Source organism: Meleagris gallopavo, chromosome 4 (genome assembly GCF_905368555.1).
Source record: "Meleagris gallopavo chromosome 4, MGAL_WU_HG_1.1, whole genome shotgun sequence".
Taxonomy (NCBI): domain Eukaryota; kingdom Metazoa; phylum Chordata; class Aves; order Galliformes; family Phasianidae; genus Meleagris; species Meleagris gallopavo.
The window spans coordinates 68,849,690-68,868,860 of NC_139407.1; the positions used below are offsets into that span (position 1 = coordinate 68,849,690).

At 43.3% G+C, this 19,171-nt stretch overlaps 1 protein-coding gene across 2 annotated transcripts in view; it reads left to right on the forward strand.

Moving 5' to 3' along the window:
- ATRN (attractin) overlaps positions 1-19,171 on the forward strand; it is a 151,755-nt gene that overhangs the window by 98,439 nt on the left and 34,145 nt on the right. For both annotated transcript variants that reach the window (XM_085223755.1, XM_085223754.1), the window contains exon 25: positions 9,108-9,169. In XM_085223755.1, coding sequence (XP_085079881.1) covers positions 9,108-9,169 — 62 coding nt within the window. The remainder of the gene's footprint in view (positions 1-9,107; positions 9,170-19,171) is intronic.

The window sequence follows — 19,171 nt, forward strand, 5'->3', positions numbered from 1 at the left end:
CCCGAATTTGTTACTGTTATACCAAGCAGTGGAAAATGTGCTTTTCCCTTTTTTTTTTTTTTTCCTTAAGCAAGGGATTTTATTGCATTGTTTTCCTCTGCTGAATTCCTCCTAACAAGGTGAGCTCCTGGCCCTCATTTCTTTCTTTTTTTCCCCCTATAGTTAGATTGTTGAAGTCCCAAAGGCATGAAACATAGTTCTTGTGCTGTGGTTGAGAAGTTACTGTTGCTTAGAGGTGGCAGAATTAAAACTAGCAACACAGAAGTTTGCTCCAAGAATAGAAATCCCTTTCCTAGGGGCTTTTACCAAACCTGTAGGTTAGACATCAAGGTTAAGTGTGGATATACAAAAGTTTGTAAGCAACCAGAAATCCTTTCTTGGACAAAAAGAAGAGCTTTGGAAGTGAGTTGTGTTGGGGCAGAAGCAACGTGACATCTCTTTTCTGTGCTTCTTATTTATTTTTGCTCTCTTCCCTTTGAATTGCAAGCAGAGAATTTGCTTTCAAAGGCATTCAGCTGGATACCTTAACAATATACAGATTGTGAGAGGCCACAGGTAAGTAGAGATTTTATCTGCAGGCAATGTGCAAGGTGGGATGTTTGGGACTGTTTGATTCTGTTTCTGAGCCTTTAAAATAACCTCAAGGAGTCTGTTTTTTAAATAAGGGACTAAAGTTAGTCTTCAGGTAACGTTAATAATTTAAGTGAGCTTAATTGTTGTTACCCCAGAATGTCCTGTTTTTAACTTTTGTCTTCAGAGTGAGTTCTTATGGAAAAAATCACCACATTCTGGTCAGTTGCTGGCGAGAAGTAAGACAGAATTGTGTGTGTGTCAGGCTGTCTGCTATGGGTAGAGATCGGAACTGAAATTGTTGAATCACAGCATCACCAAGGTTGGAAAAGACCTCCAGGATCATCCAGTCCAACCTTCCACCTACCAACAGTGTTCTCCCCACTAAACCATGTCCCTTACTACAGCGTCTTAATGTTTTACAGAATCACAGGGGTTGGAAGGGAACTCAAGAGGTCATTGAGTCAACCCCCCTGCCAAAACAGGCACCCTACAATAGGTCTCACAGGTCAGCATCCAGCCAGATCTTGAATGTCTCCATCAGAGACTCCCCAACCTCTCTGGGCAGCCTGTTCCAGTGCTCCGTCACCCTGACTGTAAAGAAGTTCTTCCACATGTCAGTACAGAACTTCCTATGTTCAAGTTTTAGGCCATTGCTCCTTGTTCTATCACTGAGAAGAGCCTGGCCTCAACCATTTGCCTCCCACCTCCTTTTAGATCTTTATAATCCCCTCTCAGTCTTCTTTTCCCCAGGCTGAACAGACCCGGGTCACTCAGCCTTTCCTTACATGGGAGATGCTCCAGGTGTTGTTGAATACAAGAACTCCTTTGAGATCCTCATACCATGGAAATCCAATGAGTTTGGACTTAGACTTTTCTCATCTGAGCTTGTTGTATCTCCTCCTCATCTCAAATGCTGCCCCATCATTTAATGTTTGCTTAAACTTTACTAAGGCACTGGGGAGTTCTGTTGTAGCTGTTGTAGACGTCACTTCTTGAGTTTTCAGTTTTGACATTAAGACCAACAAAATCGAAACTTGGGGTAGATTTACAGGTGTGAATTCCTTCTCTAGCCTGTCTCAAAAGCTGCTTTAACTCTTGGGTATGAGAAGAGCTGCTGCAGTACATCTTAACCCACAGCAGCAAGACATAGCACCATCTTTGCTAGTCGTCTCTCCATCTGATGCCAGCCACAGGCATGCTGCTGTTGTCCATGCACCTTTCAGAGCACGAGCCGCAGGAGGAGCACCCAGCAGCTCACCCCAAGGCCTGGCCACAGAGAGGTCACAATGCTGTGTGTTCCATGGCATCCAGCAGCCAGATACTGCAGCTGCTGCCTTCACAACCCGTGAGGTTCACCACCACAGCGTTACTTTTGCTGTTACTTCAGGTACTCCCTCTTCTTGCCACAGCTCTGGAAGCAGGAGCTGGGACCCTTTTATTTCATTTTTTCTCTCCTGCATGATTGGTCCAATAGCCTCGAGCTGCAGCATCCCTCTTCTCTTGCACGACCATTTATCATTCTGTGGGCAGGATCTGGCAGATGGCCATGGGAAGGCCTGATCTTTACTTTTAAGGTATTTTCATATTTTTCAGCTCTTCGAAGAGCTGAGTGTTTTCTGGCCCTGCCTCGCGGTTCTTGAGGCATTTGGTACTGTGTTACCATAAAGAAGATCATAGAATCATAGAATTGCTTGGGTTGGAAGGGAACTTTAAGATCACAGAATCACAGAATGGCCTGAGTTGAAAAGGACCGCAATGATTATCTAGTTTCAACCCTCCTGGTATGTGCAGGTCGCCCAACCAGCAGACCAGGCTGCCCAGAGCCACATCCAGTCTGGCCTTGGATGCCTGCAGGGATGGAGCATCCTCAGGCACTCTGGGAAACCTCTTGCAATGTCTCACTGGATGTGCTCAGGGCCCAAACTGAGCTTGCTGCCCTGGTTATGGCACTTCCCAGAGCATTGTTTGCTGGTGCACTTGAAATTTAGATGTGCATCACTATTCAGCACCTGGCTGTTTTTCTGATCAAATACTTCCCATTTGTCAGGTTTGTGTGGTAATTTTTTGTGATGCTGAGAAATGGGGGACTTGATCTTAAGAGCTGTTTTTAATTTAGAGGCAGCTATGCCTGTGTTTGCTCTGCACAGCAATCAGAGAGCTCACATAGGGAGACAAAGCGTAGATAATTGGCATTTCTGAGCCAACTGCTGACTGCAGCCAATTAGCTGAAAAGTGACAATTTGTGACTACTGCAGTAAGGCGGCACAGTATTGGAATATAAATCGATTTTCAGCTTGGTGTAAGTTCAGAAGTGAACTAGTTTTTATATTTGCACAGTATCAAATGTTTGTGCCATAAAGGCTCAATGGCTTAGTTAGCATTGCAGCATGTGAAGAACAAGTCATTTGTCTCCTTCATTGGCTTTTCGCACAGGAGCAACATGGTTCACAGTAGTAGGTGTGAAAATCAAATTTTAGTGGAAGTTTTATTTTTATTTGTTGTAGAATATAAATTTGGGCGTATGAACCTCTTCAGCTGTACCATATTTACCAGAAGCTTTTCTTCTACAAGGCATCAAAGCAGTGGTCTGAGTGTGCTTACTTGCAGATTGGTTTTGAGCTTCTGGCGAGCAATGGGGAATGCAAATAGGAACAGACTAAATTCTGGGACATCTCTCCTCTCTGTGGCCCAGTTCTCATGGATCTTCAGCTATGGTTGGCTGTAGAATGGTAGAATATCCTGAGTTGGAAGGGATCTACAAGGATCAACGAGTCCAACTACTGGCTCCACACAGGACTAAAATTCAAACCATATTTCTAGGAGCATTAAATAAAGAAAGAAGAGCATTATTCTGGTGAAGTAACTAAGGATAGTGCAAATAAAATGGATACTACACTGGTGAAGACCAAATATCTAATCCTGAGATAGTCATATTCTAAGATATGGTACTTCAAATGTTAAGAAATACAGTGCTACACATGCAAGACCTTCCTTCTCTGAAGCTGCAACCCCACTGATAGTAGGTTGCACAGGTTGGCAATCAGCTGGGTCTTGAGTATCTCTATATGAGACTCTACAACCTCTCTGGGCAGCCTGTTCCAGTGCTCCATCACCCTGTCCGTAAAGAAATTCTTAAGCATGTTAGTACAGGACCTCCTGTGTTCGAGTTTTAGGCCACTGCTCCTTGTCCTATTGCTACGCACCATTGAGAAGAGCCTGGCCTCATCCATTTGCCTCCCACCTCTCTTTAGATATTTATACACGTTTATCAGATCCCCTCTCAGTCTTCCCCAGGCTGAACAGACCCAGGTCACTCAGCCTTTCCTCATACATGAGATGGGCTCGAGGCCCTCCATCATCTTTGTGGCCCTCCACTGGACTCCTTCCAGAGATCCCTGTCTTTTTGGAACTGGGGAGCCTAGAACTGAGCACAGTATTCTAAATGTGGCCTCACAAGTGCAGAGCAGAGGGGGAGAATCAGCTGGCCATGCTCTTTTTAAATTCCTAAGGTTAGCTCTCTGCTGCTCTACCAATTTGCATTGCTCATTACAGATGTTGGCAGAACAGCACACGGCAGAGCCAGGACCATTGTATAGATGGTGGAGTTGGGTTGTCAGGTTGGTTGGTTTTTCCACTGCTGAGTTGGCATACTGCTGCTGACAAGTGGAGAGTACCAAAAACAACACCATGAGTTTCACAAGGGCAAGATGAGTTCGTGCTTAAAGGAGAACTGCAGTCTGTAATGGTGCTTCTCTTAAGCAGAAGAGCACTCTTTCCCCCCATCGTTCTCGTAAAGGGCACAACGAGTGTTTTGATGACTTTGGCATCACTCAGGAATGCTCTGAAAAAAGACACATTTGTTTTTCAGCTGGTCCTCTGATAGTAGCACAGGCACTCAGCATTCAGGCCGTGGCTTCCTCTTACTGTTGTCTGTATTCTCCAAGGTCGGTTTGAATCCTTGCCTCTAACCATTAAAAAAAAAAAAAAAAAGAAAGAAAGAAAAACAGAATAGAGAAAGTGGAGGTGCTGGAGAAGAAATAGAGAAAGATGCACATAAACGTGCAGCTTGTTTGGCTGTTGGCTGTATCTCTTTGGATTCCCTTGGAGCTTCCAGCCTTCTGTGCTGCTTTTTTATTCATTAACTTTGGGTTTGGGGCTGTGTTTAAGTAGAAAGCAAACAGTCTGAGCTCTCTTCATGTCCCTGGCTTTTGATGCTGACTGGTTCTATAGGCTTGGACACCATAAGGTGCTCCCACCTAGAAGGTGAAGCTGATAGATTGAGTGCTAGGGACCCTTTTTAAAGATCTTACGAATTCAAAGCGAGCACCGAACCCTGGTGGTCAACCTCCCATTGTGCCTTCTTTGCTGTACCTCTCCAATTTCATAAGTTAATTAAGTTTTATATTTTTCCCTTTTCTAAGAGAGCGTCGTCTTCAAAATATAATTTCTAGCTTCGCTTTCTCCCCCCCGATGTGAAATAGGATTGGGAAGAAAGGCAGAACTGACGTGATTCTATTTCCTTTATGCAAAAGTGGGAAGAGGTGAAAATACAGCAAAATAATCCTGAATTGTTACTAGGAGAAAGAAAAGCTGTAAAAATAATGTTTTCTCTGTTCATTCATGTTTTCTCAAGCATTGAGGTACCTCAAATCCTCCAAATTATGTTATCATAATATTCTACTTGTGGTGTTCTTCAATCCATTGGCAGTTCTTCAGCCTGAATGAATTATGTTTAATACAAGAAATTATTTGAGTCTGAGGAGAAATTTGCCCCACTCCCACTGTGGCAATTGAAAATAAGCAATAATTTTCAACACAACTGGAAGAGTTACTTTGTGATGATTTATCTATAATTCTCTTCACTATTTCTTCCTATGCTTAACAAAAACCCACATATTTTTACAGTTTCTCATCGGTTGGGTGTTACTAATTTTTCTTAGTGGTACATGAAATCCAGATACTTTTTTATGAGCTCTAGGCTCTTGTAAATCAAAGAACTGGGGCTTAAATGCCTGTAGATATGGTTGTACATAAGGGCATAAGGTGAAGTTGTTTTGAAATGAGTAGTAGAGTAAGAATCACTTGGTCACTTTGGGGGGAAAAAATAATCTAAGTTATATTGAAATTTCTTTTCTACTGGAACACTAACTGTGTTACTAATGCAAACCAGTTCCTGGTATGTAATCATCCCAATTTGTTTATCAGCTATTGTATCAGTCACAGGCAGTGGGATCACTCCAGAAGAATATTGGGTTTGAGATACCAACTGTTACTGAAATTTCAATTGGGTTCAAATTGCTTTTCCTTCAGACAAAATATTCTGTGGCCAAGTGCTTTGAAACTATTGCATGCAGATGGTGTTGGGTGGTAGAAGTAGACCAACTTTTTTTTGCCTTCATATTTTATGTTAATTGAATGATAGAGGAACTAAAAGATGGAAGTGGCTCTTGGGATGTGGTTAGTGGGCATAGTTGGGTTGGGTTGAACTTGGTGATCTTTCCAACCCAAACCATTCAATGGTTCTGTGATCTCAGTGGTCTTTTCCAATTCTCATGATGCTGTGATTTCTAAGAAGAGTTGTTGGCAAGACACGTGGTGGATAGTGAGAATGGATAGTGATAGGACAAGGGGGAATGGTTTTAAACTGAGACAGGGGAGGTTTAGGTTGGATATTAGGAGGAAGTTTTTCACTCAGAGGGTGGTGAGGCACTGGAACAGGTTGCCCAAGGAGGCTGTGGATGCCCCATCCCTGGAGGCATTCAAGGCCAGGCTGGATGTGGCTCTGGGCAGCCTGGGCTGCTGGTTGGTGACCCTGCACACAGCAGGGGGTTGGAACTGGATGATCATTGTGGTCCCTTTCAACCCAGGCCTTTCTATGATTCTATTCTACGTGCCATGGAAGTGGCATGGTGACTTAACAGCAGAGCTGAAGTTCTGCTCGGTGCCTGGAGGAGGCCCTCCCACCCTCCTGTGTGACACGCTGTGTTTTCCTGCACTTTCCCTGCTTATTCTTTTGGTACAAAATTAGATTTTGAGAGTGGATAAATGAATCTTCCACTATCGTCTAAACTTAATTAGAAATCCATACCGCTATGAAATTTGTGCTGTATTTTCCCTGTATTCAGGATGAACAGTCTACTTATAATGGCTATTTCTAACCAAACTTTCTATGTAACTGAATTAATTAAGTCCGAGGAACAGATTATATTAGGGGAAATTAAGCTTTAAGTAAGCAAACCATTAACAATTATGATACTAAATTGCCCGTGACACAGATTGGTCAGGTTTAAGAACATAAAATGTTGTCGGTATGTGAGAAGTAAACTGCAGAACTCAACCTTGCCATTCTTTCAGTCTGTGTGTGATGTGCAGCCACTCAGTTGATCTTTGCAAAAGAAGAGCTCCAACAGGTAGGCAAAAGGAACACCGTGGATGGTCTAGAAGGCCAATTATATCCTGTGCTGCATTAAAAGAGGAGTGGCCAGCAGGGACATGGAAGTGATTGTCCCCATCTGCTCGGCTCTTGTGAGGCCCCATCTGCAGTGCTGTGTCCAGGCCTGGGGCCACCAGTAGAGGAAGGACATAGTGCTCTTGGAGCGGGTCCAGAGGAGGGCACTGAGATGATCAGAGGGCTGGAGCAGCTCTCCTGTGAGGAAAGGTTGAGGGAATTGGGCTTGTTCAGCTTGGAGAAGAGAAGGCTGTGGGGAGACCTCATTGTGGCCTTCCATACTTGAAGGGAGCGTATAAACAGGAGGGGGAACGGCTGTTTGTGAGAGTGGATAGCAATAGGACAAGGGGAATGGTTTTAAACTGAGACAGGGGAGGTTTAGGTTGGATATGAGGAGGAAGTTTTTCACTCAGAGGGCGGTGAGGCACTGGCACAGGTTGCCCAAGGAGGTTGTGGATGCCCCATCCCTGCAGGCATTCAAGGCCAGGCTGGATGTGGCTCTGGTCAGCCTGGTCTGCTGGTTGGTGACCCTGCAAATAGCAGGGGGTTGGAACTGGATGATCATTGTGGTCCCTTTCAACCCAGGCCATTCTGTAATTCTATGATAGTGTTTCTGTAGGAAACATTCCAGGCTTTCCTATTTAGATACCAACTGTTGGTACACAATGTGGTCTTTGTTTGACAGCACATCTTTGCCCACATTCTCAGCCCCTCTTTCTTACACTGCTGGAAGCAGGACGTGTTTTTATTTTGGGGTGTGGTATTACAGTGAGGAATATCTCTGCCTTAAAGAAACACAACAGTTCTGCAAACAACGAAAACCACCTCAGTCACCAGACTGGCTTTAAAACAAAAAGTGAACTCTTCATTGCCCTTCTGCTGCTCAGAAAGGCACTGGGAAGCACCGAGCCAAAAATCAGCCACAAGTGCTGTTTTCATCTCTTTCAGAAGCAATAGTGCTGAGATCACACGCATCTGGTCTGCAGCTTTTCAGCTGCCTTTCCAGCAAACCCAAGTTATGCGCTGCGAAGGAGCTTTCAACTTTAAGAGCATTGCAATCTATTTGTGACAAAGTGATTGTGGTATTTGGAGCAAATGCGATAATAGAAGGTGTTTCTGGTTTTTGTTTCTTGTTTTGCATATATTCATGATTTCTGGAAGGTGACTGCTGCTGGGAGCAGAGATTTATGCTAATAATACCGTATTTTGCAGTTTATTAAGAAAGGGAAAGAAAAGAAAAGATGCCTTAAGTGAATTTAATATCCACCAATAGGTTTTAGGTGAAATGCACATTTCAGTTCGGTTTTGAAATGCATTCAAGATACTGCATGAAAGAGTTAATTTCCTGTTGTGGTGCTGCGATTGATAGTCAGAGGAAATAGGAGGTACCTGGAAAGAACTTCTGATTCCTAGTGTTGCAGAAGTTGCCTTGCTGTTGGCTTGCCTCCCCTCCGCTTTGTTATTTTTGCCCAGGCTCCCTAATCTTTCCCCTTGCCTTTAACCACCTCCCAGTTTCCTGTTCGCTTCTTCCCTCTGTTTTCTGTCCAAAATACAGGCTTGTTTTTCGCTTTTCTTTGCAGTTGGTGTGGATTGCAGGGCAGCGAGCTAAGATGAATGCCATAGCTGTTTTCACAGTCTCTATTATCTTCTGTATTTCATGCCTCTTTGCTGCTCTCGGTGTAAGTTACTTCTTCAAGGAGATTTTGTTGCAAGAGAATTCTTTGTACAGGGGCATGCATTTAGAACTTGTTCATGTTGTGCTTTGCTGTCGGTACGATAATTACAAACACTCCATTGGAGCTCTTTAAAACTGCACTGAAGTCGTGCTTTCTTTGCAGTGCTTAGCATGCACTGAATGCCGTTCCTTGCCTATCGCAGGGAGAGACATTTAGTTTCTTTTGGATATGTGTGGCTTCAAACAATGTGAAGGGGTAACTTGCTTTCTTTTCCCTCCAAATATTCCAGTGCTTTTTCAACTTTGACTTGCAGCATTATTTCACTGTCATTTCTCCAGCCCCAGAAACAACGCGTGTTAAGTATAACTTCACTTTTCAGTAATAGAAAGCATTTTGCTTTTCTTTTGCAGATTGCATTCTCACAACACAGCAACTTTATGGACCTGGTACAGTTCTTTGTGACGTTTTTCAGGTACATTTCCTTACAGACAGCTCAATGTTTCTTCTTTTTTTTTTTTTTTTCCGTCGCGTTTTGTTTTGCAGTGCAGTCTTTGTTTTTCTGTTGTTGTTATTGCTCTTTTTTTAATTAAACATCCTGCTTACATGACAGCCCAGAAAATGGAAATTCCTACTGTGTTTAAAGTATTTAATTAGGGATTATGTTAAGAAAATTGTCTGCCTGCGTTCGCAGATGCATCTTGTCCTGTGCATGCTAAGAAAGGGAGCTTGGGGGAGGTGGGAGGCTCTCTGAAGTGCAAAAGTTACTTTTATAATGGTATAGGAGACAGCTTTTGGGTCCCCACGTCCTGCAGATCAAATATGTCATAGAGAAATTGCAGATATTCCCATATCCTCAGGTACAAGTTATAAATCAGTGATTTTTACGGAGTTAAACACGGACTAGTTTCAAACTCTGTAGGGTGGCACCTTTTGATTTCAAACTGAGCTCTGAGAATACGTCAAATATAATCATATAAATTAACACAATTGAAGCTGAATACTCATTCAGGAACTGCTTGGTTAAGTTCTTTCCTTAGTGCAGAGTAAATTGTTGATTCCATAGGAGTGCAACCAACAGACATATTTTTGGTATTTGCTTCCTTTTCCATCCTCCAAAGCAATGTATCCCTGACACAGAGGTTAAGTGAACCCCCAAGCACAGCAGCCATCTCCTTAAGGTTTCATGATCTGATGCTTTAGTCCTTATTTTAGGAACTGGTAATGCTCCACAGATATAAAGCAGTAATTGATCTATAGGAAGAACGCACACAAGTGGGGTTTATGTGTCTGTTTAGTCCAGGACTTACAGCCTGTTTTAAACCATGCAATATTGTGCCCATTTTAAAATGAGCAATGTGAATAACACCTTGCTTTAGATTCCGTGCTGAAGTTAATTAAAGCAAGGAGCTCCAGATGGGTCCTTCAGACAAGTAGTTTATATCAGATCCGAGTGGTTTCTTTCTGCAGTTTGTGGTGTGCTTTGATACAGTCCCAGGTAAACACCAGCTTTGAACCACTGCTTTGTTGGCATCAATAGGCAAAAAGTGTTTAGTCCTTGATCAGACTTAAGGGTTTGTTCCATTGCAGTCAAGACCTCTTCTAAAAATCTTTGTGGCAGGTTAATTTCTTACAAGAACTAACAGAGGAGTAGTTTGGCTCTTCATTTCCTTTTTAATGGCACATGGTTGATTTGTGCTTTCCAAATTAGCCATTAGTTCTTCACAGACCCAGGTCCTCCTGCAGATGAGAGTTTGAAGCCCTTTAATGTGTGTAGCTTGGTTATTGGAAGAGCACAGCAGTTTTAGGCAGAAGATACACTGGAACAGATTGCCCAGGGAGGTTGTGGATGCCCCATCCCTGGAGGCATTCAAGGCCAGGCTGGATGTGGCTCTGGGCAGCCTGGTCTGCTGGTTGGTGACTCTGCACACAGCAGGGGGTTGGATCCAGATGATCATTGTGGTCCTTTTCAATCCAGGCCATTCTATCATTCTATGGTACATGTGTCAAATATCTCAGTGAGCTCATGCTGTTGGAAACACAAAAGTTAGGTGCACCGAAGCCAGGCAGCAGTGATTTTCCTTCCTTCCCTCACTGCTGTCAAGTGGCTCTCCCTGGGAAGTAATGTTTCCATGTCACTTTAATAGCATCTTAACATGCCAGAGGAATAAGAATGCATGTGTTAAGGAGAAAGACAGTTTACTGATCCTTTCCAACCACACATTCATAATGCATTAAGAAGTCTTCATTTCTTCAACTGTAACTACTGCTAGGATCCTCTCCTAGTATTTTATTTTACATTCATTCCTACTTGCTAAGGAACCAGTGTATTACAGCAGCATGATTCATCTCTGTGTGTAGGGAAACTATTGAAACTCTTGTATTTGTGATGCTCTTGGATGCAGTCTTGTATTTCTAATGCTCTGGGGTGCATCTCATAATCACAGTTGAGTCCAAATTAAAGTATAAAATAAGTAAGAGCTGATAGCCCCCTGTGATGCTAATGAGATAAAGTTGGCTGAAAATTTGCACGCTGAGCAGAGGCGATGAAAATGCTTTCTGCAAAACCTAAGGGCCATTGGTAAAACCACTTTGGAGATACAGACCATCTCTAATGCGAGAACTGAAACGCCTACCACTCGTTGAGCATGATGGATGTGAAAACAGACTCCTTGTCCTGGAAAATGAATGTTCAGAATGACTTTGTTATTCTGGAAGCAACATTTATATGAATTGGCTCTGCTGGTGATGACGTGGAACGTTTCCATCCCATAGGGGCCCCCCCTGTGCGTTGTTGTGACCCCAACACCAATGTGCCATGCCACCAGAAGACACAGCTGTGTCTTGAGGTTCATGGGGAACCTTACAGGGAAATGGGTGTTTTACAGTCTTCGTTTCTTTACTGTTGTTTGCTGTGATTGAGGTCAAGTCAGTCCCTCAAGTGGGCATTGCAGTGCAAGCCACTTTGTGTATCTCCAGTGCAGCTTAACTTATGGAGCATCACAGGGTGCTGCAGAGCCCCAGCTCTCAGTGAGGCACATAGAGAAGCCAGGAACCAGGCAGTGCACTTCTGTGGCATCAAGCAGGATGAAATGTGACTGGATTTGATTTCCATTTAATTTAAGAGTTGGGCTACTTTGGATCACAGGGTGTGAGTATTGCGTCTGGAGGTGCCCTTAGACTCCTGGAGCTCCTTTTCGAATCAGTGTGGCTGTGTGTGGCCATTATTTTGTTTTGCAACACGTTAACTGCTTATTTCAAGCAAAGGAAATGTCAGTGGATAAAGGCTGAGGTACAACAGTGAAGTTGCAGGGTCGTTAATATTGCATTATAATTGGAGCTGCAGGAGAAATGATATTCTAAGCATTGTTAACCTTTGCAAATCTAAATGAATTGCAAGCAGACTGTTTCTTTTTCCAGTTTCCTTCTCTGTTTTCCATAGTGCAACTCTTTAATATAAAATCTTGCCAATTTCTTACAGCAGAAAGTTCGAGCTTTGGTAAATGTTGTTGTTGGTATCTGTACTTTATTTTCCCCTGTGTGCCATCACACCAGTCTATAAGATGTATTTTTCACCAGTATCTCATTGCATACAAAAGATGTGAAAATAGCAAAGCTTTTAAACTCATGGTACTGACCTCCAGTCCTTTTTCTTCCTTTCCTTTTTTTCTGTGTAAAACATTGCATCATTTCATCAGTGCTTCTCCATGTTGTTGGCCAGTTCAGTAGAGACTTAAAAGATAAATATTGATAGGTTTGAAGGAAATCAGGATGGAAAAGCACAGATAAGCACCAGAAGAAACAGCAGAACAGAAGGAGAAAGCGTGGCTTGTGTGATAACTGATAAGGATCGTGGTTGTAACCCCTATTCATCACAGAGAGGAGACCCTGTGCTCCAGAACCTGGAGAGGGTGGCAGCGAGGTCACAGCACATTGCCACTGCTGTTCCCTTTCCTGTTAGCATAGCAGTCCTAAGAAACTCAAAGCAGGGGGACATGCATGCTTTCACTGACTTGCCTGAAAGGTCAGAAGAAGGTAGTGGACAAAACTGTGTGGCCAAAGGGGTCTGCCAAAGGAGCTGCTGAGCCTTACATGGCGTGAAAGACTGCAAACCATGCTTGCTGTGTCCAGGGAAGAAGCCAGGAGGTATGGCAAGGACATGACAGCCAGCATCCCTTGTCCTCTGTGCAAGAAACAAGTGAGGTTGGCCAGATAGATAGATGGCCATAGACATTTGGAGGTTTGGGGTCTAAGAGTGCAAGAGGGTATCATTGCTTTTCTGTGGGCTTTTGTGAACTATCATCACCTTCTCCTTCCATAAGACCTCACCCCGTGCTTTGTTCCACTCGCATACAATACATCTCCTGCTTTTCCTATTGCACTTCTGCTCTGTGTCCTCATGTGCAACACTGACCCCATTTCTTGGCTGCTCCATCTTTTCTTTCATATCTATGCTCAGAACATCCTCCCTGGGATGCTCAGTGCTGCCTCTATCTAAGTCTCCTTGTAGTCTTACCACGATGCTTCAAGATAGAGTCCACTGCAAATCTTGTCTTTTCATGGCACCACAGCATTGATGTGAATATTTATGGCCTGTGCTGAGTTCTGAATATTAAATTGTATAGTTCTGCTTTGGTGCAAAAACAGAAAAAAACTTCAGAGGGAATGGTGTTTATATGATTGTCAAGCAGGTGGTTTAAGGTGCTCTATATTGGTTTTCATGGCTGTAAACATCTGCCCAGTGTTTTTATTAAGTAGGAATGACCTGTTTGCAATAATTCAAACCTGAAGTCATGCTGCAGCTGTTTTATTTAATCTTTTTGCTTATTAAACAGTTTCTTTCTGCAGCAGAGATAAGTGTCTAAAATACAGTCTGGATCTTTTTTTTTTCTTCTGTTTTTTCCCCAAGGTAAAGGAAAAGCTTGGAAATATCTGAATGTTATTTCTGACCAGATGAGGAAAATTAAGAATTTTCTGTTCATAAATTCCTTCTTTCCATGTTCTCCTCATCCCTCTTCAGTTACATCTCCACAGTGGTCACACATGGTCCAGCAGAGAAGGGCCATATGGTCTTTGCTCCATTAATTAATCCCATCATTATCCATGCTTATTTCTGCTTTTGGCCTCTGCAGTCTCCCATGGTGACATAGGGATTTGGGGTGAGGTATAAGCACTCTTTTCATTTTCTTTTATACCTATTGACTCAGTGGGTTTAGCTTATAGTTTGTAGAGTTTAATTTAAGTTTGCATATGTATTGTGTCCTTGCTCTTATCTTAGTCGATACAGGTGATGGAAATCAAAGAGCAGTGAGTTATAAGACCTTGTGTCCGTTCCAGGTGAGCCATGTGGATCTCAACACTCCACTGACAACAATTAATTGGGGTATTTCCCATGAGTTCATAGAATCATAGAATGGGCTGGGTTGAAAAGGACCACAATGATCATCCAGTTCCAACCCCCTGCTATATGCAGGGTCACCAACCAGCAACCCAGGCTGCCCAGAGCCACATCCAGCCTGGCCTTGAATGCCTGCAGGGATGGGGCATCCACAACCTCCTTGGGCAACCTGTGCCAGTGCCTCACCACCCTCTGAGTGAAAAACTTCCTCCTAATATCCAACCTAAACCTGCCCTGTCTCAGTTTAAAACCATTCCCCCTTGTCCTATTGCTATCCACCCTCACAAACATCTGTTCCCCCTCCTGTTCATACGCTCCCTTCAAGTACTGGAAGGCCACAATGAGGTCTCCCTGGAGCCTTCTCTTCTCTAAGCCAAACAAGCCCAATTCCCTCAACCTTTCCTCACAGGAGAGCTGCTCCAGCCCTCTGATCATCTTAGTGTCCTCCTCTGACCCGCTCCAGGAGCTCCACGTCCTTCCTGTACTGGGGACCCCAGGCCTGGACACAAAAGTTCATAATAACATCACAGAATGATAGAATATCCCAAGTTGGAAGGGATCCATGGCAATCACTGAGAAGTCCACACAGCATCACACAAACCCTGTGGTTGAGAGCAATGTCCCTATGCTCCCTGAGCTCCAGCACATCGAGGCTGTGCCCACTGTCCTGGGCACCCTGTTCCAAGTCCATTGCCCTATGGGGCAGAGCCTTTCCCTTCCTCCTAACTGACCTTCTCCCCTCAGACAAATATATTAAAACTTGCTTTCCAGAAAGACCTTAAAGCTCTAGTCAAACTGGTCCCATGATAGTAAAATCTGCCCTGGTTCTTGGCACTGGTGAGGCTGCACCTCGAGTGCTGTGTTCAGTGTTGGCCCCCTCACTACAAGACTGACATTGATGCCCAGGAGCGTGTTCAGAGAAGGGCAATGGAGCTGTGATGGATTTGGGGGCACAAGTCTTATGGGGAACAGCAGAGGGAATGGGATGGCTCAGTCTGGAGAAGAGAAGGCTCAGGGGAGACATTATGCCTCTGTACCTGGAAGGAGGTTGAAGTGAGGTAGGAGTTGGCCTCTGCTCCCAGGTAACAGCAATGGGATGAGAGGTGATGGCCTCAAGTTGTGCCACAGGAGGTTCAGGCTGGATATTAGGAGACATTTCTTCTCCAAAAGAGTGCCATCAGACACTGGCACAGCTGCCCAGGAATGGTGGGTCACTGTCCCCAAATGTGCCCAAGAACCGTGGAGATGTGGCACTGAGGGACGCGGTCATTGGGCATAGGTTGATGATCTTGGTCTTTTCCAACCTTAATGATTTTATGATTGGTTGTGCTTATGAATAAGTAGATCTATTTTTTTTTTTTAAGTACAAAAAAAATATCACCTGCCGCATCTAAGTTGGGTTGTTCAATGTCAGCACTGTCTTCAGCAGAAAGATAAGGTCATTAATCCGTAGCTCAGCTCTATTGGTTTGCTGTAGGCTACAGAGAGCTGTTAGGCAGAGCCCATCAGCACACAGAGTAGTAAGAGAGGCATTCAGCCAGGCTGCTTTTGCCTAGCGTCATCATATGGGCAATTCCTTCAGCATTTTGTATTTGTTTCCAATTACTCTTGAGGTTTAATGCATTGAGTAGTTAAAAATGTGTCCTGCAACTCATCAGCCCATTAAAAGTTTCTTTCAGATAGCAATTTGTGATGTGCTTCCAGTAATCATTGCAGTGCTTTCTGAAATTATTAAACGACCCATGTATGTTAAGGCATATTAGTATTCAAGCTGCTGTATATTTTGGCATTTAAAGCTGCCATTTTTACTAGCAACTCTGATGTTGATAAACATTATAGGAGAGTTTAATAATTGGGCCCTAATACGCCAGATGGATTTTCTACTCTCTTCATGAGAATGCATCACATCGTAGTGCTGATGAAGTTTTCCTGCCATTTAAAATTGAAAGTGTAGCTTATTTGGAGAGCTTTAAGGGTACCTGGGGTGGAGAGAATATGCTTTTTACCATGGAAAGGAGTTTAAGGGTACAATATAAAACCAGACAGGGTGTACAAGTTCATATTTTTGTATGAAGCTGGAAATAACCCATGGCATGAAGTGTGCTGGATGCATACCAGGAAACCATTCATGCATTTGTTGAGACCAACTGAGGGAAGATTACTTACAACCATTGCTCATAATTGATTAAATAATTAAGAATTACTTAACATGCTGTTCATCAAATTGAAATTTCTCCAGAAGATGTTAATGTAAGCTCTCCCTAGATTGCAGTGTTTATGCTGCATAAGGGACGTTTACAATTTCTGTAGGCCAATGAAAGCTGCATTTGACTGAACCCGACTCATATGCAGAGTTATGTTCACATTTCCTTGGAATGAAAATGTCTCCAAGGATCTTAGATGACTCTGGATGGTTCTTTTCCTTTCCTATCTGATTTCATATTGGTGTTTTCTGGTGTTATCTTGGTGAGCAACTCAGTTTTCCAACCCTAAAACTGAGCTCATCTCTGGATTTAGGAAAACTGGACTGTAAGAGTTGGTCATTCAGGAATGATAGATGAGGAGAAGTGGTACCAAAGCGTTGTTTAAGGTGGGAAGAGATGGAGGGAGAGGATCTGAGTGAACAGTGGATTTTAGGGAGCGAAGGACGATCGTGGTGGGTAGCTATTTTTGCAGAAGGAAGAAACAGAAGGAAAAGGTAAAGCAAGTCCTGAAGCAAAGGTTTATTTTTAAAGCCATTTTAAAATGGATGCATATTCCTAGCTGGCACAGAGAGCCCTGGGGCAGAACAGAATATTTAACCAGGACATTGCCAGCTATAGACTCTCACTCCAGATCCTTTTCCAACAGAGCACTCTTCCACCCAGCTGATTCTGTCCTTCCTTCCATGCTTACACAGTTGCTTTCAGAGAAAAGGCATGGATAAAAAATTACTTTAAAGCTTCTGGCATGAGGGCAGGTCTTCTTAACTTATTTCAGGATGGTTTAGGCTGAGTAAACCCAGCAGACAGATCTTGACTTGACTGCTTTGGGGCTCTTCCAGCAGATGATGTAGTGCAGTGCAGCAAACAGGCATTGAGGTTTATTCCTCCCCGAGTGCTGCCAAGGGGAGGTAGTGCAAGGGGGAAATATATTTCCATAGTGGCTTTATGGCTTTTGTGGGGATTTGCTGCCTCCTTGTGACAGCACCAAGACGCATGGTGCCGTTCCTCTGAAATACAGGGTACTGTTGTTTTGAGCATTTTAGGAGGAGAATTCATTGGTCTTTAATTGCTAATTTCTTTCTTCAGAAATTCTTGGCTGTGGTGAGAGAAGCGAGGGAAGAAGCAAACAAGGAAAGACTCTGGCATGTGCAGAATTAGGAGATACACATTTCAAAGTGGAATTTTATATGAGGATAAAGACAATCCTCTTAATGCTTCACTCCCTAGCCTTTGTCTCCAAGGGAATAAAGGAATATGCAGAGAGATGTGATCTTACCCATTTCTATCCTAGAGAAGAGCCATCCTGAAGGAAGTTAGGTGGATTTTGACATGCATCTTTGGTTTGATGTGTGTGTCCCTGATAGATGCAGCAGAATGGAGCACATACTTCTTCTAACAGCCTCCTGCAGGTGCTGTGAGTGGTGGTGTTTTTGTGGTCAAATTAAACAGACAGTCAGGACACTTCTCCCCACTGCCTTGAAGATTTAGTTTTATCTCTGCCCTTGCTGTGTACGTGGATGCTGATTATTTTCCTGAGAGCAAAATAGGCGACAGACAAAAGGTTCAGCGTGTGGTCCTTGCTGTGCTGGTTTTGCTTGGATGCACTTTGGATTTTTGTTCATCAGGACATCATCATGTCCTGTTTGGGCCTCAAAGATAAAGCAGACGTTTCACCCGAGAGTTTGTTTCTTTAGTGGGAAAGGAAGCTTATAAGAAGAGAAAAAGCTCATCAAAGCCCTTGAATGAGTGTGGTGGCATTCCTGCTGTGGGCAGCCAAAGGGTGGCCCGAGACAAATGTGGACTCTCAGAAATTTTGTTAGTCCATCATTCATTTGTGCCTGTTGAAGTGTGGTATGAGTGGAAATCCATTTAGTCGAAGTGTGACCTTGTCCAGGAATGAAATGCTGTTACCAAGTGGTACAGTCTGCTCTCACATTTAATACAGCAAAAGGGAGCTTCGGGGAAAAAAGGGAAAGCTGGAGGTATGACATCCTTAATCATCAGTCATGCGTGCTTGCTTCTTTACCAAAGCAGCAATTAAAGGTTTAATGTATATTCTTTACTAATTAATGAGTGGCACAGTGTTTTCCACTACAGAGCTCAACAGTAATCCATTACCTCTCAAAAGGAAAAATAAAATTCCCATTAAAACTGCACATCCAAACTGTTTGTCCATTTTAACTGCAAGAGAGAAATTTCATAGAATCATAGAATGGCCTGGGTTGAAAAGGACCACAATGATCATCCAGTTCCAACCCCCTGCTGTGTGCAGGGTCACCAACCAGCAGCCCAGGCTGCCCAGAGCCACATCCAGCCTGGCCTTGAATGCCTCCAGGGATGGGGCATCCACAGCCTCCTTGGGCAACCTGTTCCAGTGCTTCACCACCCTTTGGGTGAAAAACTTCCTCCTAATATCCAACCGAAACCTCCCCTGTCTCAATTTAAAACCATTCCCCATTGTCCTATCACTATCCACCCTCGTAAACAGAGTGAACAGTTAGGGTGAACAAATGTCAGATTTTAATATTTAGAGAAAATGTGGGAGAAATGGTTTGGAATTTGTATCTCTTGAAATGAAAAAAAGCCAAACAAATCTCTCCGTGGTCCTGCTTAAATTTGTAAAGAAATGGGCACTGCAGGAATCTGTAAAAGCTTTGCAGATGTTTTAATGCTGAAGCCATGCAGGCACCAATTTTTTAATATCTTATGGTGTATGATACTAAGACGTGTATTTCTGCATTTCTAGGACTGAATAATGTAATTGTATAAGTGCTGGCTGTTCCCTGAGTGCTCGGTGCCCAATCACATGCAGTTTTCATTATATATAGGCTATGGATAATGATATGGAATCAGGAAGAGACCCTCCTGTATCCTC